Genomic DNA, 20,536 nt, shown 5'->3' with positions numbered 1-20,536 from the left:
GAGTCACAGTGCTCTGCAAGGGAAAATACACAAGTTGATTTCTCACTAACGGAAAACTAGAGCAGTAAAGTCTATCACAACATAAAATCCCAGTGCAATAAAAATAACCATTCCTGCAAAGCAAGGGAGGCAGAATGAGCTGAGTTGGTATCTACACACCATCCCATGCCAGGAGGGATGCATCATGTCTGTTGCACCCCTGCGCAACAGGCACAGCCAGGGGACAAAGCACATCTGAAATAGCAAACCACCAGGCTCCCATGAAGGGCACCATCCCACATACTTGTCCTGATGGAAACCTGCCTAACCAAACTACCCCATGAGCATGAAAACACACCTACAGAGCACAGCTAAAGAAAAATGGCTCAGTAACACTTAAAGGCTAAATACATGTCTTGCATCTACAAAAGATGCCACATTAATTAAAAAATTTAAAAAAGCTTCACAGTACATCAGACTTACAGGTTTTTTTTAAGAAGAAAACTCTCCTTTTTGAAGCAGAGTAATTTATTTAGTGATGAGCTGTTTTCCCCACACACAGAACACCACAAACAGTTCATTTGGCAACAGCAATCAAAAGACCAAACAACAGTTCCTGCAGAAGCAATCACACTTGATTTCCTCTTCACTGACACCTCTGGCACTTTTTAAAACCATTCTCACGTTGTCAAGGCCTAATTCAGATTTGAAGTCCTGAGTTCAAAATTTCAGCACTTTAGCACCCAGGTGGAGGACCGGGTGCTACGCAGCTCCGTGCCTCACATCTTCTTTCATTTTCCTCAGCCCCTGCAGCTCTTTCTTCAGGTGCTTCACAGCCTGCAGAATATCCTGCCGCTGGGGATCATCCTCTGCTTTCCCAGTGTACAGAAGGAAATGTTTCACAGTTTCAGAGAGCAACACTTCAGGATCCACATCGACCTGATGGAGACGCAACATCCTCTCGCAGGCGATGGCATAGTTTTTGTGCCAGTTCACTGGGTGATTTGGATGAGAGTTGACAATTTCTTTGTACGACTGTTAAAGGGACAAAAAAAAAAAAGCCCAGGGGGGGACAAATTAATTGAACGAAGGGGACCAACAGCTCTTAACAGTGCTCTAAAACTGCCTGTAAAGGAACAGATGCTATTTATACGTCCAAGTCCAGAGTTCGAGTGCTTCTGTAACTCACTCTGTGTTTGCTATGCAATGTGTGATAGCGTGAATCAGAAATCCAAGGGGGGGCTGAAATGTTTCCCTTCCTACAGCAGCTGTTTGTTTTGAAACATTACAGATGATCATGATAACCCCACCGCACATTATGCACTTCCCCGAGAGAGGCGTTACACCAGGCTGGGGAAAAAGAGAGATCTAATTGCTGCGCCTGCAAAGACATTTACTCAGTATTTCAGGAGATCAGGATGTCTTCCACAGAACTTAAGCAGTCTGTTCACTTGAGTGGGAATATTTATAAGCTCAACAGCAGGCACATGCCCAAGGACTTTTCGGAACAGCAAAAATCACAGCAAAATGGGCAGGAGTTGAAAGGAAACTGTTTGTTGACTCTTTGCTGGAGTATGAAACACTCCTCCCCTCTGCTAACACACACTGATCATTTTGTGCATCTGCTGGCATCTTGGGCAGTCTAATATTTCCAGAGAAACCTTCACCAGCTCATGGGTGCTATTCTTTGGTGTGAAATGCAGCAGAATTAATTTGCAGCAGAAGACTGTCAGATTTTATACTCGCTGGCTCACATGTGTGACTGTGTAATGACAGAGGGGATAAGTGCAAAGAGGGGACTTCAGGACAAGCAATCTCTTGGCATGCGTTTGAAGGCCAGTACAGACAACATATTTATAGCAAAAGCAGGGTGTTGACTGGTTAGCTTTTGGCATCCTCTATGACTGAGGGGGCAAGTAGGAATGGATAAAATCCGTGAACAAATCTCTTTGAATCTGCTATGCTCCCAGTTTGGATGAACAAGGAGAAGGCAGATTACAGGACCTATATGGAAACACACTATTTCTATGCAGCTCAGAAATTAAAAAAGGGGGGAGGCAAAAAAAGGACGGAGACTGCAAGGAGCATTCATAGCCAGAACATACAACTTACGGTGTACGCAAATGTGTAAAGTTGTGATTTAATTTCTGCAGTGACACTGGCAGTTTCAGCAAGTTCAAATATAAAGAAAGCTGTTTTCATCCTAACAAAAGAAGCAAAACTTCCATATAATAACTGCTTAACGTAACTAGCTCACATTACATGGTTATACACATCTTCAACATGCTTGCATGTGGGACAGTATACCAGCATTTCTGTTTAAGTTGGCAGTGATACAAATTTCTCTCCATGATGTATTTTTTCACCCTATGTCCCAACTGCCCTTTGCTCCCTCAAGATACTTCAAGAAGAATCTTTCAGTGAACAAAACCACCACTTTCCTGAGGGACTTGCTGGAGGCCATGCATGCTTCTTCTCATTTTGTCAACCTTTTCCTTCTAAAGCTTGGCATGTTTAGATCCAAAAAGGCCATGCACTATCAAGCTACCCACTTTGGCATGTATTTACATCCCAGTGAGTTGGCATTGCCCACCAGCTCTTGGAATGGAGCAAAGGAGAATTACCTGGCTTGCCACATCTCCTCATTGGCAACAGCTTCCCAGGAAGAAGGCTTGAAACTAAACGGGAATGAGAATAAAATTCAGCCATCAGATCTAAGCCACTGTGTTTCTTCCACCACACAATCAACTTGGCAGCTACAGACCTCCCAGGCAGAAAACGACCTGTCATGAAGCCCATGGCTCTGACAGCAGGGAATTCAGCTGATTCTGTCATTCATAAAACTTTATTCCTTCCTTTCCATAGAAGAAGCCTGATATACCAGGTGTTTCACAGCATCCTAGCTATCCTCAAAGTGAGAAATACTTTTTGCCATCTATCAGTGTTCAACCCATGAGGTTTAAAATACTTACTGTCCCAAGTCCTCAATTTTGTTTTTGGCTCCTAATCAAGTTTTAAGATTGGAATTGGCCCTAATACTTGACTAGAAATGTCCTCTCTATTTTTAACACTAACAAAAATACCACATGCAGATTCACTGAATGTTCCAGAACACACAACATTATGGTTATTACACATGTTTAATTTTTCTAACATTGCAATGGACGGGGTTATGCTGCTGGCGGAAGAATGATGAGCAGGAAGGAGCAGAGTTGCCTCTGCTTCATACCTGCCATAGTCTTCGGTCCAGTTATAGAGATTTCTTGTAAGATGAATCCATTCTCCTGGGTCGAACACAGTATTGGAAGGAACCAACTTCTCACACATACCCCATGGCCATAGCGAATAGCTCCTTCTCCAGGTTGAGTCACCTTCATGAAGACCTATGCATACAAACACTTCTTTACTGCCAAAAAAGAACAAGAGAGAGCAACCGTGAAGCCATGTCAGAGATCATGGGCCACCTCACACGCTTTAGCAAACTACACATACCACATCAAAAACGGTATGTCTTTGTGTCAGTCTGCAAAATAGCAAGCAAATACCCCGCCTGGCATTGCACACTTTGTGCAGCTAGCACAGAAGACACATCCCCTTCGCTGTGCTGGACCTCACAAACAACCAGAAGCCATAGGAGAAGCCTGTTTCTCCTGACAGCACCTGGCAATGCTCTTCTGCCTACCCACACTTGCAAAGCTCATCCTGGCTAGTCTACATGCAGACGCTATTCTTATTCATGGGAGTACTAATCCTTTCTCCACTCTTACTAAGCTATTTTTATATGATGATTATTCCTGGAATACATTCATTGTATACTAATCAGTTGGCCACAATGTTCACAAAGGAGAAGCAACAGCAATTTGCTCTCCAACCACCATCATTTTGAGTAGACAGGAAGGTTATGTTTTTGGTGATGAACTGTATCAACAACAAAAATAATCAGTAAATACTCTCTTCTGATCACCTTCTTATTTTTCCTTCCTAAACCCCAAACCAACCTCAAAACAACATGCCATATTATATCCGGATGGAGTTACTTCTGCATAGATATATGCTTTAATTGCAAAAAATAATCTCACCACCAGGGAGGAAGTCAGTGGAGAAAATTGGTCTTTTGGATGCAATAACAAGCTGTTCTATAAACAATTTCAAGAAAAAAAAAGGTTGAAGATTTTAGGAAAGCTGTTACATATGAAAGAAATGCTTACTGCTTATTTACTTTGAGGAAACGATGGAGATTAAAAGCAAGTGTCCCATCAGGTAAGACTCCTTCCACAGGATTCCACCGGTTCCCAGGAAAATAAATGCCAGGTAAATGCTTTGCCAGCTTGGGTAAATACCATTCATAAGTCATCATCTATCAGCAAAAATATTATAATTAAAACAAGTACCAAAGTTTTCATCCATTTTTACATCCAGAAGAAATGGTTTCTGCAGAAGTAATGACAAACCAGGATCTACCTGGCTAGGCAGCACCTCTATGGAAAGGGACCTGGGGGTCCTGCTGGACAAAGCTCGATAGGAATGAACAGTGTGCAGCTGCAGCAAAGAAATGGAGCAGGATCCCCCATCAACAAGGGCATCACCAGCAGAGATAAAGATGTCATTGCCCCATCTACTCAGTGCTTGTCAGGCCACACCTGGAATACTGTGCTCATTTTGGTTCCTACTACACAAAAAAAGATGTGGACAGACTGGAGAGGGTCCAGAGAAGGGCCACAAAGATGATCCAAGAACTGGGAAGCCATATAAAGAAAGGCTGAGAGAGCTGGGTTTATTCAGCCTAGAGAAAAGAAGGCTCAACGAGACCTGATCACCCTGTTTGAGCATTTAAAGGGTGGCTTCAAAGAAGGTGGAAAGTCCTTTTTACAGGGAGTCACAGGGAAAGACAAGGGTACAAGTTACTCCTGGGGATACTCTGGTCGGACACAAGAGGAAAATTTTTCTTGATGAGAACAACCAGGCATTGGAATAATCTCCCAAGGCAAGCTGTAGATTCCCCAGTACTGGAGGCTGTTAAGATTCAGCTGGCCATGGTGCTGGGGCATGCAGTCTAGGTCACGTTTTGCCTAGAAAGGTTGGGCGAGACGACTCTTGAGGTCCCTTCCAACCTGGTATTCTATGATTCTGTGACTCTTATTTGCTCAGTAAAGTCATCTGTCATTTCAGTGATGGCTTGGGACCACATCACAAGACTAGGTCACCAGTGTTTTCTGATCAGAAGCACATGGTCCTCACCATGGGCAAAACTATAAGAAAACACAAAATAGCTACTGCTGGTAAGACAGACAAGAGAGCTTTGGCTTGGTTAAATATGAGGCACTGGGTTTTGGGTTTCCCAACAGGTTGCAAACCCTTGTTGAAAAGCCAAGCGCAAGAACTGATGCAGCAGCGGAAGTGTAGGAGTGTTTTGTAAGTGGGGTTTTTCTTATCCTGTTTCTCAGGAAAACAAAACGAGAGAGTAAAACACCACCCAGGGCCACACAGCACCTATGTTTTAATATAGGAAACAGAGGCAGAAATATGCAAAACCACCTTTGGGGAACCAAGATAACAGAGGGGACACAGCGAAGGAGCCTCAGCATGGTAAAGCCCCTGAAAGAAATCCCAAAGCTGCATTGCCCATGAGGCAACTACTGCCCTCCAGGCTGCTCCCAGAAGCCTCCTGCTGCCCTAACATCTGTATTTCAGGCCCACTGCAGAAAACAGCCAGGACAATGCTTCCTCACCAAGGCAAGCATAAGCCCTGTGCCACAGCTGCATATCTGCCGTGGTGAAGGACTTGGGCTTCCCCTTTCCCTACTTGCTATTGCCTCCTTGTTGGCTTTTTTGGGCTTGAACGGGACTTGCACATCACGCTCCAATCCAGAGCTACCTGCAAACCTTTAAAAAAAGCCATTCTACTTATTTCTGTATCATGAGTTTTATTTGAACAAAGAGACACCCTCAAGTGGAGAAAGGAGAAAAGTTGAGAACTTTTGCCTCCTATTTTTACATCTGTCTTTTGCCTCCTTTAACATTACTTTCTGTACCTACCTCTTGGTCCACTAGAGTGACATCTGGCCTCATCCCTTCACAGTAGTGAATATAACGAAGAGCATTCCCAGGTAAGTCTCCTCTTAGCAAGATCACTGCACCCGTTGGCATTGAGGACAGCACATTCCTTGCAAACTTATCAACAATGTAGTTGTTGCTCTGATCACAAGTGCTTAAGAGAACAGATAAAAAATACAGTATCTTAAAAAACAGCTATTTGCACGGCTTTACATACCTCAAATTTATGCACTAGGCACCCACAGGGGAAATCCACCCTGGTCAGATCTAGCCGAAAAGCATAATCTCTCTTTGTAGAGAGAGTGAAATATAGAAATGAAGCATTTAAGTGACAGTTGCTCATAAGTTAGCACCAGAGACATGAGCCACTAGTTTTATCAAGATACACTCACTGCACGCTTTCAGTCTTTTTCCTTGGGCTAAACCTAGACTTACTAGATGATGCTAGAAGGTGATACCCATCCTTTTAATGCTTTTAATTTAGCATTAAAAACCTAAGTTTTTGTAGCATCAGGCAGAAGTAGGTTTGGATTACCTGAGATTAGATCCTTTTTGCTACACAGTTTTGCGAATGTACGCAATCCACGTACAGGCCCAAGAAAAGGACACTCCATGACTCCACTCAGGACATGAACTATGATTGCCTCACCTATAGACCAGCCTTTGGGAAAAGATTTGTGCGAAGGAAGGATTCCTGGGTATGAAGTCTATGCTTTGTTGGTGTCCTGGGTTCAGCAGTAGCAGTCATTTTTATTCCTTCTTAGTAGCTGGTGCAGTGCTGTGTTTTTGACTTTCGGCCTGGGAACAGTGCTGATAACACCGATGTTTTTAGTTGCTGCTCTAATGTTTACTCTGACCAAGGACTTTGTGAGTCTCATGCTCTGCCAGGGAGGAGGGGAAGCTGGGAGGAAGCAGAGACAGGACACCTGACCCAAACTGACCAAAGAGGTATTCCATACCACAGCACGTCATGCCCAGGATGTAAACTGGAGGCAGTTACCTGGAAGGGCTAGATCATTGTTTGGGTGGGCCTGGGTATCGGTCAGTGGGTGGTGAGAGGTTGTATTCTCTTCCCTTGTTACTTCCCTTCTCATTATTGATGGCAGCAGTAGTGATTTCTGTTATACCTTAGCTACTGGACTGTTCTTATCTCAACCCATGGGGGTTACATTCTTTCGATTCTCCTCCCCATCCCTCCCATGAAGGGGGGGGGGGGGGGAGAAGGGAGGAAGGGAGGAGGGGGGAGTGAGCGAGCAAGCGTGGCTGATTGGGCTTAAACCACAACAGTTGGTTAACCCCTACTTCATTCCTCCTCCTTGGCTCCCAAACCACTGCAGTCTTCAGCATGGTTATGGGATAAGGAAACCCTTATCTACACTACAGATCAAACTCTTCAAAAAGGAAAAAACATAAGAAAAAGCCCAGGGTGCAAGGAAACCTGAAGCAAAGCAAAGGAAGGAGAAGGTGTTGCTCAGGTCAAATGAATTCTGCAAATCTCACTAGGAAAATAAAGCACAGACTTATGAGTTTTTTTCATTAGAAGATTATGTATCTACAGTTTTCTTCCTTCAACCTACATGACACCACATATACAGCCTGCGACTGGTGCTTGGTGATTTTGAGGGAGATCAAACAAGGGAGTCCTGTAGGCTATGATCGTGCAAGCTTAGACATGATATGAAAAGTGCTTTTCCCACTTCAAGACAAGGACAATAACCCCAGGAGCAGGAGTAGGGGGTTTACAGCAGCACCCCAACCACTCAGCACCCCACAGCCCTACAAGGCTGCACCAAGACACATGCCCAAGGGATTTGTTACCTGTAATTTGCCCAGACTTGGGAAGTGACAAGAGTGAGAGCGGAAAGCCACTCCAGCCACGGCAGCACACGGCTGCTCTCCAGCATGGTGCTTCCGACTGAGGCAAGCATGGCCAGCCCCAGCCCCGCCAGCACAGCCACCACAGCACTGCTCTGCAGCCAGAATCGCTCCACCTAGGACACAAAATCCCAGATAAACTTTCTGTTTCCTCAGCTATAAGGAAACAGAATAAGCAGCTGTATTTCTGCACCTTAGGCAGCTTCAAGACAACGTCCCAGTTAAGTGGTTTTAAGGCTTCTTCCAAAAATTAACACACCAGAGCAGTTTTTGGAGTGCAACTTACCACGCCCAGAAACAGAGGTTTCGTAATATCCAGATTTGCTCTCCAAGAGAAGAAGAGGGAATAAAGACAGAGCATTCCAGCAAAGAGCCAGATCACGGATGATTTCTGCTGCTTTGTCCTATTAAACAAAAATAATAAACAAATAGCACTGTAACGGCATGATAAAAAAGGAGACTAAAGTTGTATGTGCTTGAAAACCACTCTCTCTGCATACCTAAATGCATATAATACAAGGATCTGATGAGCCTTTCTTTACCTTTGCAATCTGTGAAACTTCTGTTTCCAAAGCAGAAAACCACCAGGATTTCAAGATTTTTAAGTCTGCCATCTACAAAACCAGAGGGCTACCAGGAGCAGGGATATTTTGATCTTAATTAACAGATGACCACAGCCAATCACTGACATTTTTTCACCAGCAAAAAGCCAAAGAAAGCTGCCAGTGGAGCCAGTAAGAAAGCGCACATCGGAGCATATATTCTCCTCCAACTTACGGCAGTGCTGTGTTCACACAGGCCACGAGTGCCAGGGCAAGGACGGGAAGGGAGAGCTCTGACTTCATCTGTGCCAGCTGAAAACTGAAGAGAAATTAGTGCATAGATGCATCATCCCCAAATTGCCCCTTGCACTCAAAAGTGTCAAAAGAAGCAGGGAATAAGCACAACATATACCCATTCTGCATATGATTAGGTCTACCAGAAATGGGAACAAGCTGAGTTTACATGTCAGGGTTTTGAATGAAACAGCACCAGGAAGGGGGATCCAACTATCTTCCTTCAATAGGGAAGACAGACGGACATGCACACTGTCCCTGCGCCAGACACACATGGCCCCAGCTCTGCACCAAGCAGAGGGAAGGCAGGACAGGAGCTACTTAGGCCAAAATCACAGGACTAACAACAGCTTTCTCTCCACTAAAAGGGATAATCAAGATTTTACTCACGCCAGCATCTCTCTCATACTGGATCCTGTCTCAGACTTGGCCTAGATTAAAAGAGAGAAAACCAATGAGAATCACACATGCTGCTTGCTGAATGACTGGGGGAACAGAGTCTTCATTTTCTGTATGCTGAGCACACAGGACTCTTCAAAACACCCTCAGGTGGTACCCCAAGGTGGTCACAGGGAATGGGAATTGTTTAAACAACAAAAAGATAGCAAACTCTACTCAAACCTTCACTGCAAGATTTTCCTCCCACGTCCTTGTTTTACTTTATGTCACCGTGCAGGTTTGCCACCTGGATAAGTATTTTTTCAAGGCATTAGCAGCCCATTAGCTTGTGACTCAAGCACATCATATGGTCTCCACTATATCTTAGAATCATTTAGGTTGGAAAAGACCTTTAAGATCACTGAGTCCAACCATTAACCTAATACTGCCAAATCCACTAAACCATGTCCTTAAGTGCCACATCTACACATCTTTTGAATACCTCCACGGATGGTGACTCTCCCTCTTCCCTGGGCAGCCTCTTCCAATGCTTGACAACCCTCTCAGTGAAGATGTTTTTTCCCTGATATCTGATCTAAAGACCCCCTGGTGCAACTTGAGGCCATTTATTCTCATCCTTTACCTGCATGGTGCAATTATTTTCTGGGACATCTCTCCACAGCCTGAGACAAGCATGTGGGCTTCAACCCCTGCTTGCTTACCAGACTTGGCCATGTCTCCTCTGCCCTGACAGAGGCAGAGCAGAGTGAGATTTGTATGAGATATATGAGAATTTTCACTGCAGACACCTTTAATTCATGGCACAGGTCTGGGAAAGAAGACACGTTCAGTGGAGGTGAGGAATTATCTTCCTAGGTGCTTGTTGGAAAAGTGGTGGTACCAGGTAAAATATGAGGTAAATGGATACAGGAGGTCTGGAAGGAATATTTAATCCAAATAAAAATGCAACAGTTAACTGCATTTCAAATTTAATTTAAAAATAAAAATGAAAGAGAACGGAGAGCCAGCCCACAGCTCCTGAAGCACCTCTCTGTTTCTTGCAAAGCCTCACCTTGTTGGAGGCTGATGGCTTCTGGCCCCAGACACATACCTTACAGGAGGCGACATTTCTGATCCTTGGCTTATAGGTGGAGCCCTCTCCCAAGACCTCTCCGGTTTGTTTGGTTTCTTTGACCCTGCTTGCCCTTAAAATGGAGCCATGGGACACAAGGGCTGTCTGTCCATCCAGACAGGGCTCTGGCATCAGCCCAACTGGCACTGGGACCAAATGCTTGGATTTTGCTGCACTTACTGCTCCTGCTTCAGACAGTTCATCGTAAATGTGATTTGTGGTATAGGATTACACGCAGTCCATCATCCCTAAGCCTCCTGAACATCAACTTCAATTCATCACATTTGATGGAGAAAGGAGTTAAGGGATTTGCATGCCTTGGTATTGCTCTGCCCAATGGAGTCCCATTCTCAGGAGATGGCTGGGAATAGGACAACAGAGGAAAACTCAGAAGTCCTTCAGAGGGTGGATTTTATCTCTGCAGGAGTTTGGGAAAGATTAAGGTAGCAGCAGTGGGAATTATCAAGTCTTTTGCCTCACAACCTACAGCCACCCAGCTCTCCAAGAAGGCTGTAATGGAACAGCAATGGTACTGAATGTGTCACACTGGCTTAATGCAGGAGCTTAATTTCTGAGGATGTGGGGCTTCAGGACCCCAAGGTATGACACAGTATGAAAACAGTACATTTTTTCTCTTTTTTTTCTCCCAGCCCTCTGCACTGACATTTCTGATACAGGAAGGACAGAACGGGTGCTGGGCACTTGCTTTCCCTGGATAGCCAGAGTCAAACATCCAAGGCAGGGCTGGAGGAGGTAGATATTGACTCTCTGCTCTGCAAGCAACCATGCAATATATCCCTCCTTTGGCAAGGGCACAGACCTGTCAATAACTCAAATCAGAGGTTTCTGAGACCCCTCAAACCTACCATTAATTCAAATTCAGTACTAGTAAGAGGAATATTATTTTTAAGTACAGCAATGAAAACAGCTTGTTAAAATAGCTGAGTTTCAAATAAAATAATCAAAAAGGACAATTATTTGTCTTAAAATAAGAAAAACACAAAACTGATGTCACCATCTTCCTCTAGCACAGTCTGCTCTTTGAGGGCCTAAAAATATGAGACTCCTGTAAAGCTCACAGTAAATAATACAGCTCACCCAATGAAGGCAAAGACAATAATTCCCATTCCACCTGGGAATGGCTTTTCCATCCATTCCTAGAAAACCTGATGTATCAGAAGGTCAAAAATCAGAAATAAATTTTTAAAAAGAAAACATTTTCCATTTTTTACCCTGCAAGTCATTAATCATCATAAATATAAAGGTTCTGCTATTGCCTAACCTAAAAGCAAGTAATTCAGAAAATGACCCTTATTTACCAGATTGAATGTCCCATATTCTTCCCTGAGAAAGTGGGTCAAAAATCCTTGAAAAGTCGTCTGGTCTCCCCATGTCCAGCGGGCTCGATTGAGGTAGGACGAAGCCGGCAGATAGAGATAAGGCAGCAAACCAGCCAAGAAGCATAAACCCAACTTCAGCAAATGGCCTAGGGACAATTCCTGCACCAAAATATGTCATATTGCATAACAATGTTTATTTTAGTTTAATCATGCTGGAACTTCAAGAACAGATAAAGAAAAAACATCAAATATATTTACACAGAGCTGATCTCTCAATTTGTAGTAAGTCCCTACAAAATGCTATGTTAAACCTTACGATTTTGTGGATTACTAGGAAACTGCATCAAACTGATCTCCTTTGCATGGCAGGGTGAAATTTAAGTGAAGCAAATAATATTAGCTAGGACTCATGAGTATCATACTCATTGCATCTTTCACATTTAAATCATGGCATGACATGCATAGATGGCTGAAGCACTGCAAGCCTGAGATAACCCACTTTGCAGCGATTAAGAGTTGGCTGGTATTCCATCTGGCAAAAAAAAAAAAAAGGTTGCTCTAGTTCAACTACACACACCATCACCACCATCAGGAGTCAGTTTTGCCATTTACTTTATCACGATTACACTGGCTAAATTGGATAGGCCAACTTTTGGGGTGGGATTTTCAAGACTGCCTAAGGGGTCAGGAAGACAAGACTTTCAAAGGGACTTGTGTGCCTAACTCCTTTAAGTGCTTTGGAAAATCCCACCCTAGAATATTGCACGCTTGCTTTATCATTAGCCACTGCCCTGTCAATCAAAGCACTTCTTCAGCAGTTGGGGTTATGGGGAAGAGGCACCATTCAAGAGCGATGATCTACAGAGTAGAAAAAGTAGCTTCATAATGGTGGCGGCCAAAGTTCCTCCAAAAGAAAGCTGGCTCTTTTTTTCCTTAAAAAGTTACTGTTTTCTTCCATTATCAGTCTTATTAGGTGGCTTTCCGCAGCAGGCACTGGGCTGCCTAAAGTATTTCCCAGGAATGTTACACTGGCACAGAACTGTCCTTGCTGGAAATCACAGACCTCCACTGTTCAAAAAAAAAACCCAAGAACAAAAAACAAGCTCTGTTTAAAGAACACAAATACATTACAGAAGTGAGTCTCCACTGTTAGAGGAAATACACAGTCAGAACAAGGTCTGATGGAGACACTGAAGAGATTTTTGATCAAGCTTGTCTGAGCTGCATCTTTTCTCCTACAGCTTGCATGCTTCACTCCAGGCATAGTTACACCCTGTGTAACTTGAGAGCAGGACCTCTGGTAGGAGAAGAAAGGCATGTATTTGACCACATCAGAGGCTCACTGTTTCGCCAAAGGTCAGTTTTCCTTCCGTCTTCTCCAGCTGGCATGAGCCAGGCACACTTCACCTGAGAGCTGAGCTCTTCTAGGACTCTCAAGTCTTGGCTGCATTAGAGCTGGAGGAAACCAAGTCTGGCACGTCCCAACAACATGCTCAAGAGGAGCTCCCCTAGAGACAAAGCCTCTGCACCCTTCTTGCAATGCTGCTTATTCTGGCTGCATCTTCAGTTATCAACAGCAGTCACAAGATGCTCTGCAACACGTGGACATGGATTTTGTTTGTTACCAGCAGGGAACCAACATACAGAAACTCATCTCCAGATGAGTTGGTGGCATGAGAAATCCACTGCCAGCAGCTAGAAGAAGCAGCGCACACAGACTGCACATGCTTGTGACTTCTCACCGACAGGTATTTGTCTGCCTTCCTGTTTGGACACGCTCTTATTTCCTACATGCTGAGCAGTTCTTAGCTCCACGTACCGGTCTTGTAATTGCTCACTGGGTGCTTGCAAGAAGTTGGGGCAGAGCACTCCTGTGACAGGAGACGCAAGCAGGTCACAGATTGCTGGTGTGCGCAAATCCCCTAAATTGCGATCAGTGGCACTGGTATCAGACAGAGGGACTGTAAGTTCAGTAGGTCATGACTGACTAGTTTAGACAGACCCATGACTGTCCCCATTTGCACATCAACATAGAACTAACACAACTGCTCAGAAAGAAGAACTACCCACTCCCTTACATAAACAGAGGTATAGGTCACCAAAATACATACCATCTTTCTGAAAAGCTGTGAGAGAACCCACGGCACAATACAAGCGATATAAAGCACTATCGTGTGCTGATTGCACAAACTGAGCCCACAGCAAAAGGCACCAAATTTAGAGATCTGAAAGAAAAAAAACAACAACAACCCATCCATTCACAATTACTCTTTACAGCTTGCAAAAATATTCAGAAACCGAAACAGCTTCAGCACAGCCCACAGCACCCTCACAGGAGAAAAGGTAGCGTATCAGTAAGCAGTGGTCAATCATAACACAAACAGTACAGGCTATTTTTTGTTATTTGCAGGGAAATTTCATGTGTTTAAGAGAAAACACTCTTTAAGAATTGTCCAGCTGAACGGGTTATGTTTCCATGTACACAGAGATCCTATACATCATAAAAATGCAATGAGTTCCGATTTCTTGCCCCCTGCTGCACAGCAGTTAACTCTGAATGATGCAATTTATTTTATTCAGAAGCCATACACTAAAATAATGCCATTATGTACAGAGACGTCATTTAATGAAAGAATGACTTTTTCCCCTTCTTCAGGCATTGATGGCTGAAGTCAGGTCTACACAAACCTTCTTAGCAAACAGAATTAAATGTGATAAACCTCATTAGTCTAAAAGCTCATATTAGAGCAAGACCAGAGAAGATCATGAAGATGCTCAGAGGGCTGGAGTACCTCTCCTATGGAGACAGGCTGGGGTTGTTCAGCCTGGAGAAGAAAAGGCTCCGGGAAAACCTCAGAACAGCTTCTAGGGGCTATAAAGGGGCTACAGGAAACCTGGAGAGGAACTTTTGACATGGGCCTGTAGTGACAGGACAAGGGGGAATGGCTTTAACGTGACAGAGGGAAGATTTAGATTAGATATTAGGAAAAAATTCTTCCCTGTGAGGGTGCTGAGGCTCTGGCACAGGTTGCCCAGAGAAGCTGTGGCTGCCCCATCCCTGGCAGTGTCCAAGGTTGGATGGGGCTTGGAGCAACCTAGTCTGTTAGAAGGTATCGTGGCCCATGGCAGGAGGGTTGGAACAAGATGATCATTAAGGTCTTCCAATGTAAGCCATTCTATGATTTTCAAGCACCTCTGAAAGGGCTTTCTGATAAAACAAGTATTATATCCAAACTGTGCAACACAGTGCAGAGTATTTCTGATACTCATTGAGGATTATTCACAGGTTCATTATTGGTATCATGGCCATCCCTGGCTGATGCTAAGGAAAGCCTCTCTCTGCCCCATTCTGCCACATGCTCTGCTCTGTTGCATCACAAGACCAGTGCTGAGTCCTCTTCATCCACAGCAGGAAGACAAAGCTACAAGAGCAACTCCATATAGAAATCTTTGGTCAGTGCCACATACACCTCTGGCCACTGCTCCTCCTCTGAATTTGCCTCCTCCGCCACAGTCACTGGCCACTTGGTCCATGTTACAACCTGAATTCACGCTCAGGGCAGCTCCTTGGTGGGAAAAAGCCACCAGAGTCCCACAGACATTACTGGGCTGAGCTGACAACACATCCTCATCTCCCCAGCCATCCCAAAGGTGGATGGCACTTCCATCTATCCTCAGAGCATCGCCCCTGCTTATGTCACTCACTGGTGAGCATGGTGTGTGCGATGCAAACACTTGCCTTAGCATGTTGATGAGATCACCTTGTAATTTTCTAACAACTGCACAGCCTTCAATGTTAGATGCTGCCCTGCTGTGGAAACACCTGCCATAACTTCATAAAAACATCAGTGGGCTTCAGAGCTGCCCTGCAGGACTCAGAACAACCTCAGCAATTTTTCAAGTCTAGTGACAGACTCCAAGCACACCCTTGAAGATGTCTACACGACCATCTGATTTCTGAAAAGCACTGTAAGGTTGATGTTGGCAGCCTGGATTCTTCAAGGCGTGGGATGCCAGACACCTAAAAAACATTTAAACGAGCTCCTTAACTGCTTCTGAAAATCTCATCTGAAAATCCCATTGGAAACTGAGCATGTGAAACATGGGAGCAGACTGGAAAATGCCCAATTCCATCTCCATGGAGTTCAGGTATAGGGATCCAGGGACAGTACTCACCAGAAAATAAAAAACATCCAGTGGTGAAACAAGGTCCCTACAACCACCAATTAAACATGTTCTTTGAGAACTCACAAAGCTAAGTAAAATACCACTGTGGAGTCCTGAAATTCTAGCCTAGCCTGACAAAAATCCTTTCATTCATGCAATTTACAGGAGTCACAGCAGGCATGCCTGTCGAAGGAGAAGAGATCAAATGCTCAGGCAAAGAAAAGTCAAAAGAACAAGACTCCTGAGTAAAAATGTCATTTGGTTGCATAGCCTGTTTGTAAAATAGAGAATACAGCATGAAATTTAAAGTCTCTGTATTTAATAATGCCATTATTTTAGGGGCACATTCAATTTCAAAAGAAGAACTCATTGAAAAGTTGGCCATTTCTGTTTTTCAGTAGAAACCTGGGTTTCTGACTTCATGAAGTTTTCTGTAAAATATATCTATTTATGCTCCCCCCGAAAAAACAGTTCTGAAAACAAACATTTGAACACCCACAGCCTAGTTTGAGTCTTTTATGCAGGAAATCAAACTTTGCATTTAGATGAAAGCAATTTTGATTTTCCTGTTTCCAACCTGTGTGTATTACATGAACCAATCCTAAACCCACTCAACAGGTCCCAGCTCAACCCTTAAGCCAAGTGGATAGGTTTTACAATACCTGGCACTTCTGAACAGCCAGGTAGGTCAAGGATAGACACCATCCAGCACAGGTGCTGAAATAAGTCCCCAAATTTGGCCTTTTTTGTTTAAACAAAACTAAATTAGCATTAAATGAATAGGAAGTTAAACAGACATGTGACAACTAATTAAAAAAAAAGAATTATTCACTTTGCTTGAGATGTTTTACCTTTGATCTCTCTCTTGCGGTGGATGCCTCCTCAAAATGAGCAGTGAGAGCCATCAGCAGCCCCACAAACAGATTGTTTAAGCTAAAAACCTCTGCTGTGATGGACCACTGCCATGTTAGACGAGAAAATGAAAACACCCCCGCAGCAAGGATTCCTCCAGCATATGAGCCAGAAAGCCTGCAAACACAGATAACATGAAATCTTCTTTTCCAACAAAAAAGCCTACTTTATTGTCCTTTCTTTAAATTTCTTTTTTTAAAACATACCATAGAAGCAGAAATGATGACTGCCATCCAGCTCCCTGCCAAAACATTATATGGTTAATATCTTCCTAATAATTTCTTTGCAAAGAATTGCAATTAGGAAGAGGAGGCATTAGCCAACCTCTCTATTTGTAAGCTACCCAACACTAAAGAGTCAGCTTCCTCCACAAATGCCATGAAAACTTTGAATTTGGTTCAGAAACCTCGATGAGAGATGGCCCAGAGGGTCATGGTATGCCGAGCCAGGGAGTCACGCCTATAATGGGATACTCTCTGCTGGAGGAGATGCCAGCAAGGATGCAGCCTTAAATGCATCAAGGCAATGAAAAAAGAATGGATTAGAGCTATTCATGATGGACAGCATTAGCAGAGCTGTCCTACGGGGGTATTTAGTGTCTCAGGGGTGGGTAAGGATTGTGATACCTATAGTCCCAGCAGGGAGAGGTGCCTGCTGGGGTCACACACAGGGAAAATGGGTGTCAGGTCCAGCAAGCAGGAGCGAGCAGAGGAGCAGGTGAAGCTTCTGCCATTGGGATGGCTGTGAAAGCTGGGCACCTCTGTGACCCCTGGATGAGATTATGGCACAACACTCCCCACAGAGCCACTTGCCGAACTTGGCTGGATGCTGCAGCTGGCGCAGGGAGCCCACAAGGTGGGACTTAGCCCAGGAAACCTATTATGCACATTCTGAATACTGGCTCTGCCTGTTTGGAAGGTCTCCCCTTCAGGAAGTCACCCTGAAAAGATGCCTCGTAGGGCACCAGAACCAGCTCAATTAAGTGTTATCCGAAGACAGAAATAGCCTTGGCTATGGTCAAAGCTCCTCTCCAGAAATTCACTATCCAACTCTAAGACTAAGCTAGGCTCTACCGCAAATTGGGTATTTTTCTCTAGTTCTAGTACCCAGGCGCATACACTTCCATTTAGACCTAACATTTCCAGCAGGTTTAAACTGAAAATTATAAACCAGCCAACTTCATCAAGCTACATGTGTAATTTGCTTCTAAATACTGGCCATATCCTCTAGCACAGACAAAGTCCCCAGGTGGATTGTTCTGCCCATTAGGGATCATAGAGTGGATGTTCACATAGGACGTACTTATTGGATTCCTCACGTAACTCTGGGATAAAGAGCAACCAAAGAAACAAGACCCTCAGGCCCTACAGAGATGAGGGAGCTGCTTGCAGAGCACTCTCCAGCAAGGGCTCCTCTCACTGGTTGTAGTTTCTACCTTTCCAAAATGACCTCAGTACAACCAACCTATTTCTGTAGATGTCAAAAAAAGGACTTGTGCAGTCAGAACAGGAATTTTTAATCCATTAAAAATGGGAAGCAGGGTCCATGGGGAGAAGAGGACTGGCATAAGGATTCAGGAAGACTATGTCTCTATTCAACCTTCTCCCGCTGATATCAGTCTGGGGCAAGCCACACCACTGCTGCTGCTCCAGGCATCTGCAAAATGTTACTAAGAATTTTTATCTCCTTTGTAAAGCGTTTTGAGATGTGCAGCTGGAGGAAAAGGTAGCTAGAGGGCAAGAAGTAATGCTGTTCAGTTAACACTGGAAAAAAAGAAAAAAATCCTCAGGTGTCCAAGGCCAGAGTGAGACAAGCACAGAATGACACAGAGCTTCAGCACCTAGATGGTAGGAAGGTGTCTTGAAAAATCAGTGGTAGAAGAAAATAAGTCTGAAAATTCCCAACTGACAGAAGGTGGAACTGTTTCAGACTGAATCTGTGTCTGCAAAGTACCCTATAAGCTTTTGAAGAAAGGTGATGTGGAACCTCTTCTGTAGGAAATCAGGCAAACCACTAGAATCTACCATTGTGCTCACTGATGCATGCCACCACGGGGGACTCTTCCAACCTCTAAATTTCACTGTGGTCCAACACAGGTCCAGGTATTTGGCACAAAATTCTCCATGGTAAGACCTGACCCTCACTGCATTAATATGTTTCAAAACCCACACAATTTCCTATAGAAAAGGCATTTGCAGGCATGAATGCTGCTCCATTGCTTTTGCCACCAAGCCAGCCTTGAGTCCACATCCTCCAAGGGAGAGATGGGACACATACGACCCGTCTGGCAAGGTTCTGAGCCTCAAGGGCTCTGATTGTGCTCTCCTCCTCTCTGAGAAAGATGCCGCACCTGAACAGGAAAAAGGAAAGATGCAATGGAGTTTGCAGGAATTAAGTCAGAAGTGGTTTCTGCTCCTAAATTTAAAAAAAGCAGGAAAGGGCAGCACGGCCATGTGTATTTAAAAACAAAGAGATCTCCTGACACACAAACCCCACTACACAACATCCCCAAGTTTTGACTAAACCCTTTTAGACAGCATGTACTTAGTTATAAAGAAACAACTTTGTAAATCCCTTTGAAATTCTTGCAAGGAAATAAGGTAAAAAGGGTAAAACAGCCTTTCCCAAAACCTTCAGATGAAAATCAGCATTTTAGGCAAACATCCCAATCATTTACCAGTTCTCCTTGTCTTTCCCAGAAAAGACTGTAGCATATCATTAATGCTCAAATAAGATGAAAGAAATCCCATTCCCTCAATAAAAACATCTCAAACCTGTGATTCAAGTTCTATGAAATAAGGCTTAAGCAAAAGCTACTAAACCCAAAGCTTAAAGCCTTACCCCAGCTATGTGGGACAGAGGACACCTCCACTCACCGAGGAGTGCAGGGTCAGGATCCAGCACTAAGAACAGTCCACAGATCTGTTTGTCAACAGAGCTGGAACTGCCTTTAGTTTCCTGTGAAACTTGTGCGAAAGCCAGGCTGCTAAGCTTACTTTGTTAAAGCATGCTGCATGCATGGAGCATTAAGCTCCTACAAGTATCCTAGATGCTAAAAAACCAAATGGAAATGTGTTGCATTCTTGAAGAACACCAAGACAGTAGCTTTGGGAAATACAAGCTGGAGACCAAGAGATTTTTGCAGATTCTGCTACCAGCAATGGAAATGATGAGTTTATGAGTTTGCTGGTTCAGAAAGAAACATTCTTTGAAGTGATCAGAGAAGGTATATCCAGATAAGGATGAAGATTAGCTGGCAAAACCCCTCCTCCCCATCCATCAGGTTCATCCAATGCAACAACTCACAGTGCAAAGTAACACTGTCAGGACAAGAAGAAATGAATCCTATGCAACTATGTCAGTGTCATGCTGTGGCTAAATTAAATCAACCCTGCCTTGCAGCTGCGCTAACATGGTTATACTGCTCATTTTGATTGATATGAGGATCTCCATGCACTACTGAACTCTGATATCTGGCAGCCTCTTGGACTTCTCCAGCAGTCACACTGTGCTGCATCTCTCTTGCCTTAGCATCAAGATGGCCCCAGACGTACACAGTCCAAGGAGATGACAAAACAACTCAGGCACCGACAACAGAGGTTAGTCTCCTATAACACTTCACCTATCCTACAACATCTAGGAGGGCTTTATTCCATTGCTTCTGGGGAGCAGGAAGGATAGCATGCTCCCTTCAGTCTTGGAACTGGTATGAGAAACAGCAGATGACTGGAACAAGAGGATCAAGGGGTTGCCAACAATGAAGCCATGGCTCTGGTAATAACCATCCAGTGTTGATCTGTCAATACAGTGTAGGCACAAAGCTACCCTGCAGTGACTCCCTCAAAAACAGAGGCTTTACAAAG

The 20,536-nt window shown here is 44.0% G+C and overlaps 1 protein-coding gene across 1 annotated transcript in view; it reads right to left on the bottom strand.

Moving 5' to 3' along the window:
* Nucleotides 1–499: 499 nt before the first annotated feature.
* Nucleotides 500–20,536, bottom strand: part of TMEM260 (transmembrane protein 260) — a 34,516-nt gene continuing 14,479 nt past the window's right edge. The window contains exons 4-16 of the mRNA XM_061356088.1: nucleotides 16,613–16,790; nucleotides 13,706–13,819; nucleotides 11,574–11,753; nucleotides 9,135–9,175; nucleotides 8,686–8,769; nucleotides 8,195–8,312; nucleotides 7,852–8,024; nucleotides 6,016–6,187; nucleotides 4,188–4,336; nucleotides 3,209–3,385; nucleotides 2,604–2,657; nucleotides 2,092–2,182; nucleotides 500–1,014 (exon numbers count right to left, since the gene is read on the bottom strand). Coding sequence (XP_061212072.1) covers nucleotides 742–1,014; nucleotides 2,092–2,182; nucleotides 2,604–2,657; nucleotides 3,209–3,385; nucleotides 4,188–4,336; nucleotides 6,016–6,187; nucleotides 7,852–8,024; nucleotides 8,195–8,312; nucleotides 8,686–8,769; nucleotides 9,135–9,175; nucleotides 11,574–11,753; nucleotides 13,706–13,819; nucleotides 16,613–16,790 — 1,804 coding nt within the window. The 3' untranslated portion in view covers nucleotides 500–741. The remainder of the gene's footprint in view (nucleotides 1,015–2,091; nucleotides 2,183–2,603; nucleotides 2,658–3,208; nucleotides 3,386–4,187; nucleotides 4,337–6,015; nucleotides 6,188–7,851; nucleotides 8,025–8,194; nucleotides 8,313–8,685; nucleotides 8,770–9,134; nucleotides 9,176–11,573; nucleotides 11,754–13,705; nucleotides 13,820–16,612; nucleotides 16,791–20,536) is intronic.

This window comes from Neopsephotus bourkii, unplaced genomic scaffold, assembly GCF_033783945.1.
Source record: "Neopsephotus bourkii isolate Nb327-2 ecotype Australia unplaced genomic scaffold, CSIRO-AGI_Nbou_v1 NB_95, whole genome shotgun sequence".
In the NCBI taxonomy this organism is placed as follows: domain Eukaryota; kingdom Metazoa; phylum Chordata; class Aves; order Psittaciformes; family Psittacidae; genus Neopsephotus; species Neopsephotus bourkii.
Note: the sequence above shows the minus strand (reverse complement) of the source record. Positions and strands in the feature narration are given on the sequence as shown.